The sequence below is a fragment of the Cupressus sempervirens genome, chromosome 4 (genome assembly GCF_028749045.1).
Source record: "Cupressus sempervirens isolate cs-2001-9-10 chromosome 4, ASM2874904v1, whole genome shotgun sequence".
Lineage (NCBI taxonomy): Eukaryota > Viridiplantae > Streptophyta > Pinopsida > Cupressales > Cupressaceae > Cupressus > Cupressus sempervirens.
The window spans coordinates 484,681,476-484,701,181 of record NC_143121.1 but is presented as its reverse complement, the minus strand read 5'-3'; the positions used below and the strand labels follow the sequence as shown (position 1 = coordinate 484,701,181).

The window sequence follows — 19,706 nt, the reverse complement described above, 5'->3', positions numbered from 1 at the left end:
CAAGGTTTGCAACGGTCTTCTTGACGTTGCAAAGTATTCTTGACCACATATTGGCTTTGAAGCAAATGTTTGTGTGTGCTGATTGGGTTGCTTCACCTTACTCAAAGAAGCCCGAAGGAGAGGCTGTGGCACGAATAGTGTTTGATGATAGCTTTTTTGCAAAGGCTAAGAAGATTGTGGAGGTAACTTCATTATATTTTTAGTGTATTCAAGTTTCATTATCAATTCATAACTTACTATGTTATTAACTAATTTGTATTTTTCAAATTTCAAAAGTAGATGTCTCTGCCCCTGGTTCTAGTCTTGCGCACATGTGATGGGCAGCAATCCCCAATGGGAGGTCTTTATGAGGCCATGGATAGGGCGAAAGAGGCTGTTAGAAGTTACTATCACGGGGATACTCTCAAATTTGACCCCATTTGGGAAATAATTGATAGGAGGTGGAACAATATGCTCCACCAACCTATTCATGCATCAGGCTACTTCCTCAATCCCAAATTTAGGTACTATGATAATTGATTGTCCTTGAAGTTGGGATTTTAATAAGTCTTTATTTTACTTTACTTTTTAAGGTTGTGTAGTAAGACTTGATATCATTTTCTATTTGTTTTAGGGCTGATGATTCCTACTCAGATCCTAATGGAGAGGTCATGGAAGGTCTCTCTAAATGCATTGAACGAATGATATCAAGTGAAGAGGAGAGAGACCTTATTGTGACCGAACAACAAATCTATGTGGAATCAAGGGGTCCTTTGTTCTCTTCTATGCTAGCAAAAAGAGCAAGATCTACTCAAGCACCAGGTAAAGCGTCAAACTTTAAAATTTTTGCTAATTGATAAGTTGTGCTTCTGATTTTTGTTTTATTGCTTTATAACTTTTTTAATTTTGTTTTGCAGATGCTTGGTGGGCAAGTTGGGGTGGCAATACCCCCAATTTAAGGAAATTTTCTCTCAGAGTCCTATCCCAACCTTGTAGCTCATCCCATTGTGAGTGCAATTGGAGCTTATTTGAGTCCATCCATACAAAGAAAAGAAACAGATTGACTCAAAAACGGCTTAATGACCTTGTTTATGTGCACTATAATCTTAAGTTGCACATAAAAAGAGCACAGCTCTTAGAACTACCTGGTCCGCTTGATCTAGATGAGATAGATCCTTATTCTGATTGGACAGCACAGGAGCCAAGTCCATTGTTTACACCAGATGAGATCGCTGATTTGGAGAGGCAGGCCATGGAGGGGGAGGCTAACGCTGATTTTCAGCTCACTATGGATGACATTGAGGATGAGGACGAGGATGATGATGATTCAGGCGAGGATCAGGCATTACCATTAGGAGGAGATGCATCCTCTTCTAGGACGCCGAGCCAGTCAGTAGGGACATCAAGTGAGGGGGCACAGCCACAAAGTTCACAGTCACGCAGCTCACGCCCTATCCCAGTGCGGGGCGCTTCTTCTAGGACTAGACCCCCTCGCTTTCCTGCTAGTGCAAGTGGAAAGAGGAAGATGTGATTGACATTGTCAAATTGTATTGATGTATTTAGACTTTTAGTATTTACTTCTAGTTTGACAGATTGAAACTATTTAGTAATTTACTATTTTGCTTCCTACCATGAGCATTCTGCATGAGAATGCAATTTTGTACGCATTATACATTTATATATATCTAAACTTCGTTTCTTTCTTTTGTATTGTCTTTAATTAACTTATTAGATGCATCTTCTCATTAAATTTTGCAAAATAAATGTATTTTTAATTAAATTTCAGCGGTTTTTTAGGTTCCTGAGTTTTTCCCGAGTTTTTTTTTTAAATCGCCGAGTTTTTCCCGATTAAAATTTTGGGGGGCTTGGCGAGTTTTTGCATTTGGCGAGTTTTCCAACTATGGTTTAAACCATCACTTGCCCTTGTTGCACCTTACCAACTCATAACTGATGTAACCCAACCAAGGAAAGAATGCAAAACGCAACCCGTAGGTACTTACAAGACGTCTCCTGTTAACTAATTGCCTCAGCCGTATGAACACGACCTGGCTGTTAGTCTATCCACCTAGACACCCTGCGAATTTTCACCAATATATAACCAAGTTCCCTTCAAATATAAATAAACAACTGCACTTACTAATTTGCCTGGTTTGTTTTCTCTTGCCTGTGCCGACTTCTGCCCTTACACCTGTTCAGCAACTCACTTCTTACAAATAAATACCAGCACAGTACAAACTTCTCCAATCAAAGTCTCCTAGCAACTGAGTATTAGACAAATGCAAGCAATAACAATCTTAAATGCAATAACCTCGTGCTCAGCCTATCAATCCCTCTACTCTGTCTTTCAACAGCGAAGAGAATGTCATTCATGAGGAATTCCGTTCTCACAAAAGCCCATGCTGTACTTTATTTGCTGTTATAATTTCATAGGCTGGCAGGAAAACCAGCTCTAATACCACTGAAATATTCCTTTTCAGATTTTTTTTAAAAACCCGTGATATAAATTTCAGAACTTCAATCCGAACAGTAAACTAGTATTTGATACAAATTTCAGAACTTCAATTGATTTGTAATCAGCAGATTTGCATACGAGAGAACTCAGAAAAGATTGTTTATTCCTCCAATATTCTGAAAGTACAATATAAACCAGTAATTAATCACCAATGGTTGCCTAATAATGTTACCGTATTATACATCAGCAATACAATAACATGCAACAATTCAGAATATCCAATCTTACAAACAGAAATAAAACTCAGATTGGTAATGTAGATGAAACCTATAAGAAGGCTAGGTTTGCATCCAACCTTCGAATGCTTCTTCAAGGGTTTGTGTCCTAGAATAAATAACCAGCAACTGTTTCGAGCTCCCAAATTAATATTTGTTTGAATATTATAATCTTCATATATCCTCTCATGTGGAGCTTGTTGTACCTTTATTACTTTTCCCAATGTGATACACGCTCATTCAAGCAATGTGGGATAAAGCACCTTTTTTGTCCTTTAGTCACTTAAGTGAACATAGTACCTTTTTAAAATAAAGTGACAAGTTAAATGAACTTTAATAGTCACTTAGTCAGTAAACCATAGAGTCATCAAGCATTAAAATAACTGACCAAATGAACTCTAATAAGCATGTGCAATAACTCGTTGGAAAGCTCGACGAGACGCTTCCAACCCAGCACTGAGGTACCGAAAATACTAAGCTCTGATTACTTACTAAAAATAGTAAGCATCTGGACAACCTGCCAAAACTGCTCTAATGGGTTTGGAACTGGAAATGTCTAGGCCAAATCTTGTACTGAACCCCATAAAGAACCTTTTCACCCCCGAAACCTACGCGAAGTGAGCTAGCCACACAAAATTATAATGTCCCAGAAAAAGGGGACATTACATCATTATATGGACATAATCATAACAATGTATTCTTTCTTTATTCATATTCCCTTTCAGGGTTCACTTCGTATTTCCCTTACGTCGAGATCCATCTCTCTCCTCTTCCTCCTTTCAGTGGTTGTACTCCTGGAAAACTTGTCGTTGGTTCTGCTAATTGATTTCCTCTTGTCAGTTTTGGAGTGCCAGGAATGTCTATGCCAACAATCACGATAGACGACACATCGAACAATCTACTGCCAAACTTTGAAGCTGCTCCATGCGACACCTTCTGGTATTCGTTCTTGTGTGGCTTCCCTTTGCACCTCTATCTCAATAGATGCATGCAATATTGAGATAAAGTTTGTCATCATTTCCCACTCACCTTCAAATAACTTTGGGTTTTCGTCTTCCTGACGGCTACCCTCCCCATAGTATTGGTTGCCCCATTGCATTTCATTTGCCATCCACTCTTTGTTGCTTCTCAGAATCATAAAGGCAAAAGCACCAAAAGTTTAGTGCCTATGGTAAGTAGTTTAATGCATGCTACTATATGAGAGTTATAATAGAGAGAGTAAATGCAAGACAATATTAGAGAACCACCATGTATTCCATTTATATCCATCACAGTTTATACCAACAGCCAGAATAATAAATGAATCTAATACTAATGTCAATGATGTCATCTTCTATCCGAGAGAGTGTACATATACCATTTGAAGGGATGCAACTCAAATGTCACGGCCATAATCACCTACCCCTTAGCCACTAATGACTTCACTAACAACTTACTTTACATATTTCCGATAAGTCCAATTATGTCGATAACAAGTGTCATGAAAGGGAAGAAGGTAAGGACTCTTAAGGATGGTGGGGCAACCCAGAACTACATTAATGAAGGATTAGTCTCAAGGCTAGGACTAGAAACAAAACCTTTAAGGGTTTTCAAGTAATCAAGGTTGATGGGACCACCACTCTATTAAACAGCACTTTGAGGAAGCATCCAGTGGACAGGAACTTTACATTGCAAAGATGGGAGACACCAATGTAGATTTGTGGACTCCATGGATATACTCTCTAGGCCGTTGCATACTTGAACTCTCAAAAATAAAATATGCTTTGTACACAATGGGGAAAAGGTAAGTCAAGGATAATATCCTCAAAAAAGATGGAAAGAACCTTTAATCAAGGACAAGCGAAATGGGCTAAGTGGTGCTTGGTCTTAGACAAATCCACTACCAAGGGAAAATCTGTCCACATAGACATCCAACCTCCACTAAATAAGCATAAGTGAGTATCTGATGACATTCCATGTAATGTACCCTTACCATTCACAAGTCATAAAAGATTAAATCAATTAAATGCTATGTATACCCTTTTGTTGGAATTTAATAAATAATAAAGTATTTCATTTACAAATAGAATATGGTAAGAGGACGAAAACAAATGAAATATTAGAGCAACATGCAAAGGGGAAAATTAAAAAGAAATAATAAACAATCAAAAGGGAAACTCCAAGAGCTAGTTGACAATTACACTCAAAAAGGAATATCAAAGGTTTATGGCTACTAGAGGAGGGGATTGGAAATGATAGACTTGAAACTAGAGACTCAAGGAATCAAATTGATTTCCCCCTGATTCGGGGATGTGTTGCTATTGGATTGAAACAAGCTTTCATCCAAGAGAAACTATCTACGATGCTAAACAAACATCCTAGAAATTGAACGGTTGTGTTGAGAGGCAGAATCACACTCAAATTTGACTGTAGGAATTCTCCTAAAGATTTTGAACACATAGGAAACAACTCAGCCATTGAAGAATACAAAGAGAGGTCGGCATCCTCAAATTCATAATCTGCATGTCAAAGGGGAAATAGCAAATCTGCTAAACAATGACTCGATACGTTTTAAGCAACCAATTACAACTATTATGCAATACCATGTTAGTCTTATGTCATTTCATGGTCAAGACAATTCTTGTAGTGCCTCCCGTGTTTGCATTTTGTACCTTGATCTATTTTGTTCGGAGATACTTTATGATATTCATATTATGTGCATTTGAGATGCTACGATGACTTGACATTATTTTAAATGCCAGTATCATAGTTGATAGATATTAGATGTTACACTGTTCACTTTGATTATATTTGCATGATGATGCTAGTGATGTGACATGATGCCTTATGAGGATATTTGGTTGTTTTGTATTCGAATATAAACTTTGTTTATGGATATATGATGGACTTCATCGGATTATGGTTGTTGTGTTTGTACTACGGTTATTTATATTGTTCTTGCAGCAAACTTTATTTATGATGCAAATGAATGATTTAAATAGATTATTCTAATGAAATTAATTAAATGATTACTTACATGACTTCGCACATTGTTGCTTCAGCTATATTATTATTGTGCATCTATGCTTGATCATGTTGTTTATTGTGCAGGGGTTATATCCCCAACAATGGCAAGTAGAGTTAGTGGTTTGGCTGTTCGTACCTAGCGAATGTCGTCCCTATATGGGCGACACATCCTATTTAATTTTTAAAAAAAAACCCTTTGGTTAATTGGTACATTCAAATTCATTATGCATTTGCGACTAGACCCGTAATGTGTCTATGCATTTATGAATCCACAGTGGTCGCGAAAGTTATTAAATATTCTGATTTAATTATTTTAAGGGAATTTTATAATTGATTTAAATTTATTTTATATTACCGGCGAATTTGTCGTAGTTATATTCCATTTATTTGGAGTTACTTGATTTATCTAGAGTAAAAAGAAATTTAATTCATTTATCTTTCCTTTTTATGTCACTTTGTTTAAAAAGTGCATATATGGCCCAAAAATGAAATAAGACTTCACTTCTCACTTTTGAATTAGGATTTTTTGAGCAAAATCTTTCAAACCCTTTGTGGGAATTTTAGAGATTTTTTCGTTGTGGTAGCTACACTCAAGACAATATGCTTAGTTGAGTGTGTTTTTACACTTGGGTGTTTCTTGTTTTCTCATCCAACCCTTGTTTCGCTTTGATTCTAGTGTAGATGGTTGTGCCCACACATGAGCACATACGTGTGCATGTGTAGGATCTTGCGAGATCCACACTCTTGGATATAGGCCAATTGAGAGATTATTCATTTGGGGGTCTAATCAGGAACTTGCATTGCCTTTAGACACTCATCATTTGATAAGCATGTATGTAGGATACATGGGCCTATGGGGTTCCACGTGGTTGGGAGGTGTAGCTACCTATACCATTGCTAGGGACCGGCATACAAAGTTGGCCTTCTTCCAGATAGTTTTGGATCTTGGTGCTTCACTTGGATTCTCCATAGGTTCTGGGGTATGTATCTTGTGATTTATGTTCTTTGATATCATGTTTAGAGATAGTATCTTATGGTTCTTAATTCCTTATTATTGCAATGTTGTTTATGTTCATTTTGTACATTGATTATGTTGATTAGATGGATGTATGATATTGTAATATGTATTTTAACTCTATTCAAGTTCTTAGATTTACTTTTATGCTCTCAAGTGATCAGTCCTCAATTTACATGGATTTGGTACTCCTTGGTGTGGAGGTTTCATGTTTATACGTGTTTCTCCTTGCTTTCTTTTTGTGTTGTTGGTCTTCTATCGCCTAGGAAGTGTATTATCTTGCATGACTGAGCAAACTCGTGCGAGTATGTATTCTCTCGTGCAACAAAATAAAGTCTCGCACGAGCCTGACAAGGAAACTTGGCTAGTTTGTGGGGAAGTTCGCACGAGAGTGATCGTATTTTCTCCTGCGACAAACAGAGGGTGTTTACGCTTGCCTCCAAGAAGTTTGAATGTTGGTTTTGAATACCCTTTTGGGTACTATATCTTCCTATATTAAAACAGATAGTTATAGGGTGTATAAAATATATAATTTAAGTATAAGAAAGAAGAGTATCTTTAGATATATTTTATATATGTGAGAATTCATTTGAGATAGGTTCCAACCCTCTAGGAGTTAAAAATTCTAGAAAATCTTAGGGCTTTAGTATTTCAAAATTAATCAAATTTCAAGGTTTTAGAATTTCAGACTTAGCCAAATTTCAAGATTCAGCATTTGTTTTTCAACATGTTGTCCATTAGATGAGTGGTTGTAACCTCAAGCCCTCATCTTGTGTATAACCATTTGAGGGTCTTTGCTTATTATTCTTGATTATGTTATAGTTAGTTGGAAAAGGACATGTATGTTTAAACATGCTAGGAACTTTTACCTTGGGTTTAAAAAGAACATCTGGTTTGGGTCTTCTCAGGATTCGTGAGATCTTTGATTCTATGTTGGTAACTAGTGACGCTTGGGGATCTTTGGCATTTGGCTTAAGTTAGTATTTTGTTGCTTTATGGTGCAAGTTGTTGTAATTACATCTTACCTATATATATATATATATATTAGCCTTTGTTTATCCTTATTTCAAGGATCTCTGGGCGGGGCATTACAATTTTGGTTGGATGAATGAGTTAGTTTCTTATAAGAGTGTCGAGCGTTGTTGAAGATTAAAAGAAGAGTAATCAAGCAACTCAAAAGTATAAGACTATGGAAAGACAAGAGGAAGTCATTTTTTAAAGCTTATAACAAGTTTGGTGTTGTAGAAGGTCATATCTATTCTGACTGTTGTCGAGACTCAACAAAACCATTCACGATGGTTCCATGTTTGTAAAATGAATAGAACATGCATTTGGAGATAGGCGTTCATGAGTTATGAGTCAAAGACAAAGAATCTCGAAATATTAACATGCTAGGGATTGACTATTTGCAAATAGAAAGACGTTTCAATTGAATAAAGGAGTACACTCTAGACATATGATGTGTATGCCATAGGGAGGTTTTTGAAGACAGGACAATGAATCCATTCACCTTATGTAAGGACTTAGAGAGGTCCATTACTATCAAGTTACAACTATAAATGGTCCCTTCAAAATTTCAATTAATTTTATACTTTGAAGGTTAGGAAATACTAAATTATCCTTGTGAATGATAATTAGTTGCAGTTGTGTTTGTTCCTATCATCTCTTGTTGGAATAAACATGTGCTAGTATCTACAACAAAGTATTTTTAATGAGGCAGCATAGCTTCTCGTTACAAGGCTCTTATTGAAAATCATTGCGATACTCTTTAAATTTGAATGAACAATTTTTATCTAAATATATACATATTTGTTAGCCATGATATTTGGGTATTTGAAATAATCAATTATGGACTCAATAATTTGAAGGAAAAATTTAACACGGTAGCTTATTTCATTCCCCTAGGACCTCCCACAAAAAGAGGGTGTAAACATTCTATAGAAATGGAGGGAGCAAAGCTAGTGGGTACTACTCCATATTGTCATCCTCACAAATACGAGGAAAATGAAAAGACTATTAAAAAGTTGTTAGAGATGGGACACATCAAACCAAGTCCTAGCCCATTTGTGTCATCAATGATACTCTCAAAGAACAAGGATGGCACAATGAGGATGTGTATCAACTATAGAACATTAAATAAGAAAACAACATAGAATTGATATCACATTCCTTGGATAGATAAATGTATTGATGAACTCCATATTACTTACGATAATAGATAGTTTCTATTATCTCTATTGAGAATCTAGTGGTTATCTTTTGTAATCTTCTGTAAATATTAGAATGTTTCTAATATTTAGTTTTTTGTTTCTAGAATAGAATGTTTCTATTCTTTACAATTGTTTCTTAAGGAAACATCGTTTAGCCTCTTTTATAAATTGATCTCTTGATCACTATTAATAACAAGCAAATATTTTCCAATTACTTCCGTAATATGGTATCAGAGCCAATACTCTAAATTTTTTTGAAAATAATCATAATTTCTTGATTGAAATTATCTGTCTTTTATTTTCGAAATTATTTACATGCATATTTGCTTCCAACTCTCTCTATAATCCGACTAGGGTTTCCGCTCTAAGAGATTTGAATCCGCCAACTTCTAGTTCAGTTTTCCAACCCGTTTTTGTCTATATTCGTCTGTTTTTTCTGCACATTTTGGCCATTTTCTGTGATTTTTTGCAGCAGGGCCGTTTTTGTTCAAAACCCTAATTTTCTTTACCAAGCCAAAACAAAATTACAGATTCTTGGTGAGTTTTTTGAGATTTCAATTGGGTTGTCGTATATTTTTTCTAGGTGCCTCAATTTTTGAGCCAGCCGATTCATAAACCGACAACATATTCTTTTCGATTTTTTCGAGCTCTCTTCTAGGTCATTCTTCAAATTTTTTGGGTCTCTAATTTTTTAGGGTTCCATTTACTTGCATGTTGTTTGCATCTGTTGTTTTACCATGCAAAGTCTCATTGTAATTTTTCCCTCAAAAATTCTCTATTGGGTTTTACCATTTATCCTAAAAAAAAAGCTTCATAGTGTCAAGTTTTGATTTATTTTTCACATCAAAAATCATGTTGGGATTTGATTGATTTTTCACCTCAACAATCATGTCAGGTTTAGATTGATTTTTTACCTCAAAAATCATATCAGGTTTAGATTGATTTTTCACCTCAAAAACATGTCAGGTTCCGATTGATTTTTCACCTTAAAAATCATGTTAGGTTTTGATTATTTTTCACCTCAAAGATCATGTTAGCTTTTGATTGATTTTTCATCCCAAAAATCGTGTTAGGTTTTTTTGATTTTCTCCTAAAAATCATGGTTTTTTGCGGTTTGTTTTGGAGCATTATGCTCAACTGCAAAGTTTTGGAGCATTATCCAAAGTACCATCAACAGTCTTCTCAACATACATCCTCTGCTCCAAATTCAGAAGGCTTCCAGAAGAAAGCCATCCAATGCAACTATTGCCACAAGTTTGGGCACATGAAGGTTGAATGTCGGAAGCACTTATCTTCCCTATCTAAGCAATCTAGGTCGCAGCCCACAACGAATAGTGTGAAGCACTCTAGCACTCTAAGAAGACAAAATCTGCCTTTTACGCTTTTTTGACAGCTTCGTGCTCAAGATAGATTAACCATTAAAGGAGGGTGTTATGATAATAGATAGTTTCTATTATCTTTGTTTAGTATCTAATAGTTATCTATTGTAATCTTCTATAAATATTAGCATGTTTCTAATATTTAGTTTTTTGTTTCTAAAATTCATTACGATTGTTTCTTAAGGAAACATCGTTCAATCTCTTGTATAAATTAATCTCTTGATCATTGTTTATAACAAGAGAATATTTCCAATTACTTCATAAAACTCCATGGAGCAATTTCTTTTTCAAAGAGCAACCTAAGGTTGGGTTACCACCAAATAAGGTTGAGAGAAGATATACCTAAGACAAGTTATAGGTCATTTTGAATTCAAGGTCCTACTATTTTGGCTAACGAATGCACCAGCCACCTCTCAATTTTGTACGAATTGTGTTTTAAGAGGGCAACTAAGGAAATTTCTATTAGTTTTCTTTGATGGCATCCTTATCTATAGTAAAATCTGGGAAGAACATCTAAGACATGTAGATGAAGTACTTGATATACTTTTGAAGAACTCCTTTTATGCTAAGCTATTCAAATGCGAGTTTGGTATGGAGAAAATTTTACACTTGGGGCACAAAATTAAGGCTCAAGGGATAAAGGTGGATGAAGAGAAGATTGAGGCAATTAGAAGTTGGCCAAAGCCAAAAACTCTAACCCACCTTAGAGGATATTTGGGACTTTGTAGTTATTACCAAAGATTAAATATTTGTCCCTAGCTATTTTGATACCTTTGCAATTTTGTCTCTCTGAAAGACTTTGCAAAGTCATAATGGGAACATCACAATCAGGGTTTTGAAGAGGGGACATAACAATCCTTTCCTTCCCAACATTATTTGCCTCAAGCTACCTTGATACCTTGCAATTTTGTCTCTCCTAAAGACTTCACAAAATTTAAGGACTTGGTGCCATAATGGGAATATCACAATTAGGGTTTCAGAAAGGGGACATGATAATCCTTTCCTCCCCAAAAATTACTTGGCCTTGAGCAATGATTAAATAATCATAATGCTTGATTAAATGATCATAGAAACCTAGCCATAATCCATATTATGTTGCGCTATCTTGAAATGATCATATATGTCTTCTCCCTTTTTTGAATATGAATAATGAATTGATAATAGAAAATTAGCAAAGCTCAAGACAAGTTTTCTCATCTTCCAAAGAAAATAATCTAGGCCATCTAATCATGGTGCCAATTGAATTTGCAAGAACCAACTTTTGCATGATAGCATGCCTCAAATTAATATCTTATGGTTCACTCTTAGTTATTCTATCATTTGAAATCAACAAAATATAGAGCAACACTTAAATCGTATACTCGAAAATGCATGAATGTATGAGGACCTGAAGCATACACAAAAGAATGAAAACACAAGGCATACACAAAGTATACACATTATACACTCATTGTTAGATTCCTTCTTATCAACTAGAATAATTCTTTGTTTCATCTTTTAACCTATGGGATGGCAAGATCAATGCTTTGATACCATTTGTAACTTCCCCTACTAGGAGGCAGCCAATTTCCAATGATTAGCATACATCACTATGCATTTAAATTAAATTAAATTAATAAACAAAGGATGATTCAAAACAGATTTGATAGTTAACATTTTTAAGCCTTGACTCCATACTTCTTGTAAACATTAACCCTAGATAAGGAATACTTGTCATAGGGCACTTAGAGACCATCTACAAATAGGTTTCCTCAAGGTTTCAAGAACACATGTTCATACTCATCTCAAGACATTTCCCTCAAGGCTTCAAAGATAAAAGCCCTTATCCCATCTTGGGACTTGTCATTTTGTGAGGATTTACATTCACCTCTCCCTAAAAGCATAAGTTACCAGTTCAGATTCGAGTTCAGATACAAGGTTGAGATCGATGTATGTGTGTCTGCCATGAAATGGAATTTGGGTTCATTTGGGTTTGATAGTACAAAAACAAATATATATTTATATATATATATATATATGAATGAATAATAAACATTAATAAAAACATGGTCGTTAATGGACATTCTTGGGTTATCCATCTCCATTGGAAGTTGTAAAGAAGAGTTGGGAGCCACCAAAGAAAGACTCAATCAAATTTAATTTTGGCAGTGCCTCAAAAGGCAACTCAAGGCCTTCACAAGTTAGTTTAGTCATTAGAGATTGGACAAGTAATATTCTTATGATTAGGGCTAACAATTCTATTGGAAGTACAAACAATGAAGCTAAAGTGCAAGCAACCCTATTAGCAATTAAAGTAGTGAAGCCCCTCAATATTTATTATCAACAAATTTTGTTTGGAGGGAGACTCAATGGTCATAGTTAACACAATCATGAAAGGGGAAGCAAGTGTATGATACTTAAATAAGTTCATTAGAAAGATCACCTCTTTAATTGAATCCTTTGAAGACTTTAAGGTAACCCATGTCAAGCATGAGGGAAATAAAGTTGCAGATACTCTCCAAAGTTGGGGTGTCATTGAAAGTAAAGAAAAGAGAGGAAATGATTGAAGACTTTTGAAGCATTGACAAGAAAAGCTTGGAATTAATAGAAGCAATATTGATTAGTAGATGTTGGAAAACTGGTCCCATGGAATCAAAATCTTAGTGAATGGGAGGAGAGAATCCCATTAAAATTATGGTCTTGACGTAAATCCAAATTTGAAATAGTTTCCTTTTCTTCCCTCCCCCTTCGCTAGTTAAAGGAAAAATTATGGCCTCGATGAGGAAATAATAGCACTTGTTAAAATGGTTTAAGGATTGAAGAGATCGTGTCAAGTTGTCATTGCATGAAGTTAAGGCATTAATTCCTCAAATGCCAAGGTAGACATGATGGGGCATTCAAGTACTTTGGTACTGGTCAAATTTAGAAGAGTCTAAACAAAGTTGTGCCAAGCATTTGTGAAGCAGTAAAGGGAAGTTGATAACCAAAAGGCAAGTGCAAAACTCGTATTCTATCTAGGTGTCTGTTGAGAATAGTGTTTGTGAATAGCACAAAGATGAAAGCAAATTTCACCCTTAAGACGCCTAGGCAGCAACAAACTTTGCTAGAGGAGGTAACCAGGAAGAGGATGAAGGGAATTCTCATGATGGACTGATTGTAAGTTTGGAAAATTTTGCCCTTATCATTGGGGGAGGAGTTCATTGTCACAAAACATCAATATCGCTCAAACATTGATGTTTTATCTACAATACTTGCATGGGCCTTGGAGTTGGGCACAAATGATAAGGCACTGTGGGTTATGCACACTTGTGTCAAACCAGAAGGGACTTTAAGAATAATCCCAATGTTGGCAGTTGTTGAACTGTGAGTGGATTTAGAGTGGAAGATGGGAATCAGAGGCACATTGAGAACTTGTTAAAGAGCTTCGAACCATTTCTTGTCTAGAGTGTAGCAACCAATAGGGAGAGGAGGAAGGAAAAGGCCAAGGATTATTGGGAACTCTTAAAGGAACATTTGGTGCAAATTGAAGCAGAGAAGAAGCAAAAAGAACATGAAAAAAGAGAGGCCAAGAAGGTGAAATTGGACACCAAAGGCTTTTCGTCCTTGAGGGCTCCACAACTTATGGAGCAAAGTCCAAGGTCAAGAAACTGTGAATTATGATGTGAGTAGGGCATGGCTTTGTTTTGTTCTATTTTGATTAAGGTTCAATCATTATGTAGATCAGCCCAATCTTGGAAGCATGGATAGGGTTGTTCGGTGTTGGGGGTTAAAGGTTAGTTTGCAAAGGTTTTCTAGTTGAATACTTCTTATGTATCAGATTTTTATATTATTAATAAAACAAAAATTATCAATAAAAAAACCATTAAAATATACAATATATAATATCACAATAAAATTAATATTAATAAATTTTAATCCAATATCAAAATTATAAAAAACAATATTAATATATAATATTATAATATTTTTTATTATAATATTGAAACTTATCCAAAAAATATTATAATATCATGATGAAACTATAATGAAACTCAAAGCAATAAAGGACAGAACATTATGTTGATGGTAAATTTTACCTTCCACTATGTTCAAAGGGAGATCATCAGATTCAAATGCTTACACAATAGGCAAGCATTGAGTTGCTTCAGCATCTTGAGAAAGATGAGAAAGAGATCAACCTCAGAAGATCTAGCAATTGGCAAGTCTAAGAGTGGCACGGAACTTTCTGTCAATACTGTTGACTCCAACAGTGATCATCCACAACATTGTGTCTAGGAAAAAAGTGTAAACAGGTCCATAGTTCCAAGGCAAGCACTAGAGACTGTAAAATATAGTTCAGAAATCATCATATTGTGAGTCAAGATGATCATCAGGAACCCCAAACCGTATCAACGAGGTACCCGTACCCAAGTCCAACCATAAAACCATCAAACTTGGTAACTTAGCTAAAAACCATACTATCCTCTCAAGAGGACGAGTGATTAAGGAATAGGCTATTATTTTACTAACTTCGAATGGATAATTATTTAATCAATTATAGAAACTTGAATTACCAATGTGAATCTTCTTATTTCTGCAATAGTATATAAAATAAGAAAAGGTATACTATTTATGTTATAGGCTCTATATTTGCCTTTACTCTGGCAATCTTCCAACATAGTCATAATTGACAAGATAAGTAATCTAATTTACAATCAAGGCCATCGTACCAAACTGATATTTAATAGTGGCTTCAACAAGCTGCCAACCTAAGAAGTTCAATCTGTCAGTTGAGAGGCTCAGACTTGCAGAATTCTAATTTCCAATTCCTTTGACTCCCTCTTCCCAAATATGATGCCTTCAGTGAATGATCGGAAACTTCTCTTATAACTGGTTCTGAAATGATGAGTTATATCAGATAAGACATGTCTCATGTCTTATGGTGATCATACCCTTCAATATGTAATTGTACAATTTCATAACTAATTGAATTGCTTATGGGCATCATGTCTCCTCAAGATATAAGCTAATCACACTAAACAAATTGTTTCATTAGAAATTGATTTTTCTCATGTATTCGATCTACCTTTGACAAGTCTTAGCAAAGTAAGATCATTCGTTATATTTATTTGCTATCAGTGCAAATCGTAATCGGTGCCATTACTCATCAAACTCATGCCTGATTAATGTATTATCAATAGCTTGACATACTTGTAGTATTGTAATCGATTTGGTTCTTGTCAATGCCATTTTAGATCAAGTAACCATGCTGTTCATTCTGGCTTAATTAAATAATGCAGTGTCTTCACTCGATAGCCACAATACTGCTAAACTTATCTAGCTGCATAACTGATGATAAAATACCATTGTGTCACTTCATTTGAATGATCCCATTTTTCCTTAATGCATTTGTTCATTCTTTTATTCTTAGATAGTGAATCATTTCTAATTTCTGTATTGATCTTTCTAATACAATTCTCTTACTTTCGACCCAAGAAATTGCATCAAATATTTGAACAGTTCTGTACCTTAATATTTCATACACTATAGACAAATACTGGATGAAATTATGGTTTGTGGATGATAGATATAATTTGAGGAAAGTCTTAAGCTGGCCAGCTTAGTATGATAATCACCTTCCAATCATTTGTTTGCTCGCCATGATTTCTCCCTTGGTATCAATCTTATAAGGATGTGTTCTTCGTAATCATCTTTTGATCAGTGCTTAACTTACGCTTGATATCTTTAACAGTTGAATATTTGCCTCTAGCTATTTCAATACTTTTTGCAATTGTCTCTCTCTAGAGGCTTTACAAAATTGAAGAACTTGGCTGTCATAATGGGGATAATCACAATTAGGGTTTTGAATGGGGAACATGATAGTTTTCAATAGGGACTATTTATGATCATGATGCTTGATGTTAGTTGATTATAATTTTCTCTAAGTTCACTTGCCATTGTTTAATTTATTTATAGAATAATAACTGTAAAGAAGTTGTTTCACTAAAAAAAAATTGTAAAGTCATATGGTTGGAATTGTTATTTTTGGGCAAAAACAGGTATATCCCAAAAGGAGACATTATATAGCTTGCTTGCATATGCAAAACAACCAACAATCGAGAAGCACAAGCAAAGGCCGTAAAACACGGTCAACATGTGAAAAAAATTATTTACTTTGAGAAGGTAGGTTAGGTCTTTAAGAAGAGAGTACAGGAAGGGCTAGTAGAATAATTGAGTTACAGACTAAATACTTAAAATGTGGAAAGAACATCCTTGCTTCTCGTACCAAGAAAATTTTCAATAGTACCATCTAGCATGGGTTCCAGATGATTGGCCAACCAGCCTAGTGTTGCCCCTTTAAGAGTGGTGATGTCAATAATCCATCCAATTATTGGGCCATCATGATCAATCCTTGCTGATAAATTTGTTTGAAAATATGACTTCAAACCATATCAACAATCAATATCAGAAAGAGATAAGAGAGCAAAATGGCAATCGAACCTCACAACAGAATAGGCAGCTATCGATCATAATTTTTCAAACAAAAAAGAGGAAGCTCTTTGTGGTTTATTGACTTCAAGAAAGGTTTTGACCTGGTTCCCCAAGAGCAATCTATGGTTAAGAATGAAGGACTTTGGTATTCTAAAACAATGTACAGCAATTTTCATAGGATTTATGAAGAGGTTCAAGGATTAAAAATGAGGCAAGCAATTTTATAATAATTAAGACAGACATATGTGCCAACCAAGAGTGTCCTCTATCCCCTACCCTATTCAGCTTATTTATTGACAAACTAGTAAAATGCTAAACTTGCAAGGGGGGGATGGTATGCTTTTACAAGAATACTGTATGGATTCTCTTGTACATTGACTATAGAATTTTGATCATTAGATCCACTCAAGTGTTACAAGAGCACTTGTATGCCTTCAAGAACTTGTGCCAAAAGATGGGTATGCAAGTCAATACCTAATAGACAAATATCGTGATCTTCTCCAATAGAAAGAAGAAAAGAGAACTCAACTTATAATATATTGTAGAGGAAGTAGTAGAGTACAAGTATCTTGGGATTGACTTCAACCACAAGCTTGGTTGGAATACTTGAAAGAGGAGAATTTTGGGAGGTAGGGAGCACTTTATGCATTGCAAAATAAGAGCACAGAGGTAAAGTTATGGGATTGGAAAACTATTGGGCTTTATTTAGACTCTTGGTTATTCCAAACCTTTGATATGGAAAAATTCTACAAGCATATATAAAAAATTAGTTCTAGAAAGAGAGAGACAAAATATTACCTTAATGAATATAACCCCAATAATAATCATCAACAAAAGGTACCCATAGAAACAAACATCCCTGGGAGGTCAAAGACACTCATTGGTCAATCGAGGATTGGTTCAAATCATCTTTGATGTGAAATAAGTAGATGAAAGAGGCCTAACGAAAAATGCAAGGAAAATTTTGTAGTTGAAACAGGAAAACACTTCTGTGGACTAGTGCACTGGTACTTTAACGTATGGTTTGTATAACAAGGAAACTCATAATTAAACTTAATAGCAGAAGATCAACAAGTCTCAAAGCTTAAAGGATCATATGTCCAATACGCTATCTTTGACTTTCGAGGCATTAAAATTCTTCTACTATATTGTTAATATTCATTTTCCAATACTTTATGCAATGAACCAATAATGATTACAAAAGATTGGATTTTTAATACTACAACTTACTTTAAATGCATCTACGAATTCTGATTAACCAGTATATTATTCTATACATTGCAAAAACAGAAAACGGTGAATAAAAATGCAACCAAAAATGGTGACAAACGTACCCAATATTGCAATAACTACTCCCCTGCCATCATAAGATGGGTAGGAATTGAGAAATGAGAGAGCAGCAATCTCCTCCTTTGGCATTTGGCTGGTCATGAATGCGCGCATTCCCTCACTCATTGTACCTGCCTTGGCTTTGCCCTTGCACTTCACCCTCACTCCCCCTTTTCCAAAAGTCACAGGACGCAAAGGCAGGAAAAGAGTGTTTGCGGGGAAGGGTATATATGTATTTATATTTGTATAACTTGGCTTAGCGAAGACGGCGGGCATCTTCATCTCGCCAATACCAACGAATAGAATGTATTCCTCTAAATGACAGCATTTCATATAGAATAGCTAACCATTTCGATGGATAACAGAAATGCCGTCGCAAACGGATTTATCTTATGATAAACCTACGCTTATTTATTTAATTAATTATCCCATGTCTTCCAAAAACAATTGTTTTCTTTTTTTAACAATTATTAATTTGTCTCCATAATATTTAATTTATTATTTTATTATAATATTTTTATTTAGAAGTTGTTGAGTTTTAGTTTTTTATTGGATTTAAGAACTTTTTTTAAAATATTAATTAGAATAAAAGAGAAAATAAATACTAAAGATTTTTAGATGTCTTATAAGAAAAAAAGTCATCAATTTAAAAGTTAGCAATGATATGGTAGATAATTTTATGAAAAAATCTTTAAAATGCTTTACATCCAAGATGGATTTGAGGAACTTTCAAGTAAATGTAATTAGGGAAGAGGGGTTGATATGTGTGTGGGGTCCTATATGTGCAACAGGACTAGCAATTAGGGCATTTTAAGTGGTGCACTTAAATACTCATCATATGACATTTTTTAGTTCAAAGAGTAGACAGATGTGACCTAATAACTTATCAAATATTGAATACACACATTTTGGACAATATTTAATTTAAATACATATAAAATAAACAATACATATTCAAAAGATATTTGCCAAACAAGTCATAGTGATAACATATAGCACTTGTCAAATCATTAACACAATCATTGGTGCTCTTTGCTCAAACCTTTGATTTAAATACAAATATCCATATAAACCAAAAATCTCATAATTCAAAATTGGCAAATGACTATTCATCCAAAATTACATGTATACACTAAAATAATGAATCCATGTGAAAGTCCATCCAAACCCATGTGTCCCATTACATATATATCATAGATCTCCCAAAAACAAATTTCCCCACCAAAAAAGCTAAATTAACACGTGTTAACACCCATTATTGCAAATGTCCAAGGGTGTTGCACAACTGATAATCACCTCGCACACACCTAGATACTAGTCAAATCACCTAAATTCTCACATGCATCCAATGCAAATAGACTATGAACCACTATTTTTCATTTAAAACCAAATAAATGGAAAAAAAACACATTGGTTCTACAAATTGAATGAAATCTCAAAATTCAATTTGGTAATAGGGTATAAATTTAAGAAGATATACTAAACAAGAGCTCTTATGGAGCTAGAGTCCCTACCTTTTAGTTGTATGAAGTTTATACATGAATTGGAGTTTTATGAAATTCATGACATCGTGAAGATATTATTGAAGAGGAAAAAGACTATTTATTGGGA

General features: G+C 34.8%; 1 protein-coding gene across 1 annotated transcript in view; it reads right to left on the bottom strand.

Annotated features, from left to right (window-relative positions):
• The window catches only part of TPP2 (tripeptidyl peptidase ii), a 313,725-nt gene extending 295,297 nt beyond the window's left edge, over window positions 1–18,428 (bottom strand). Inside the window, exon 1 of the mRNA XM_089825602.1 lies at window positions 18,101–18,428. Coding sequence (XP_089681728.1) covers window positions 18,101–18,428 — 328 coding nt within the window. The remainder of the gene's footprint in view (window positions 1–18,100) is intronic.
• Window positions 18,429–19,706: the final 1,278 nt, after the last annotated feature.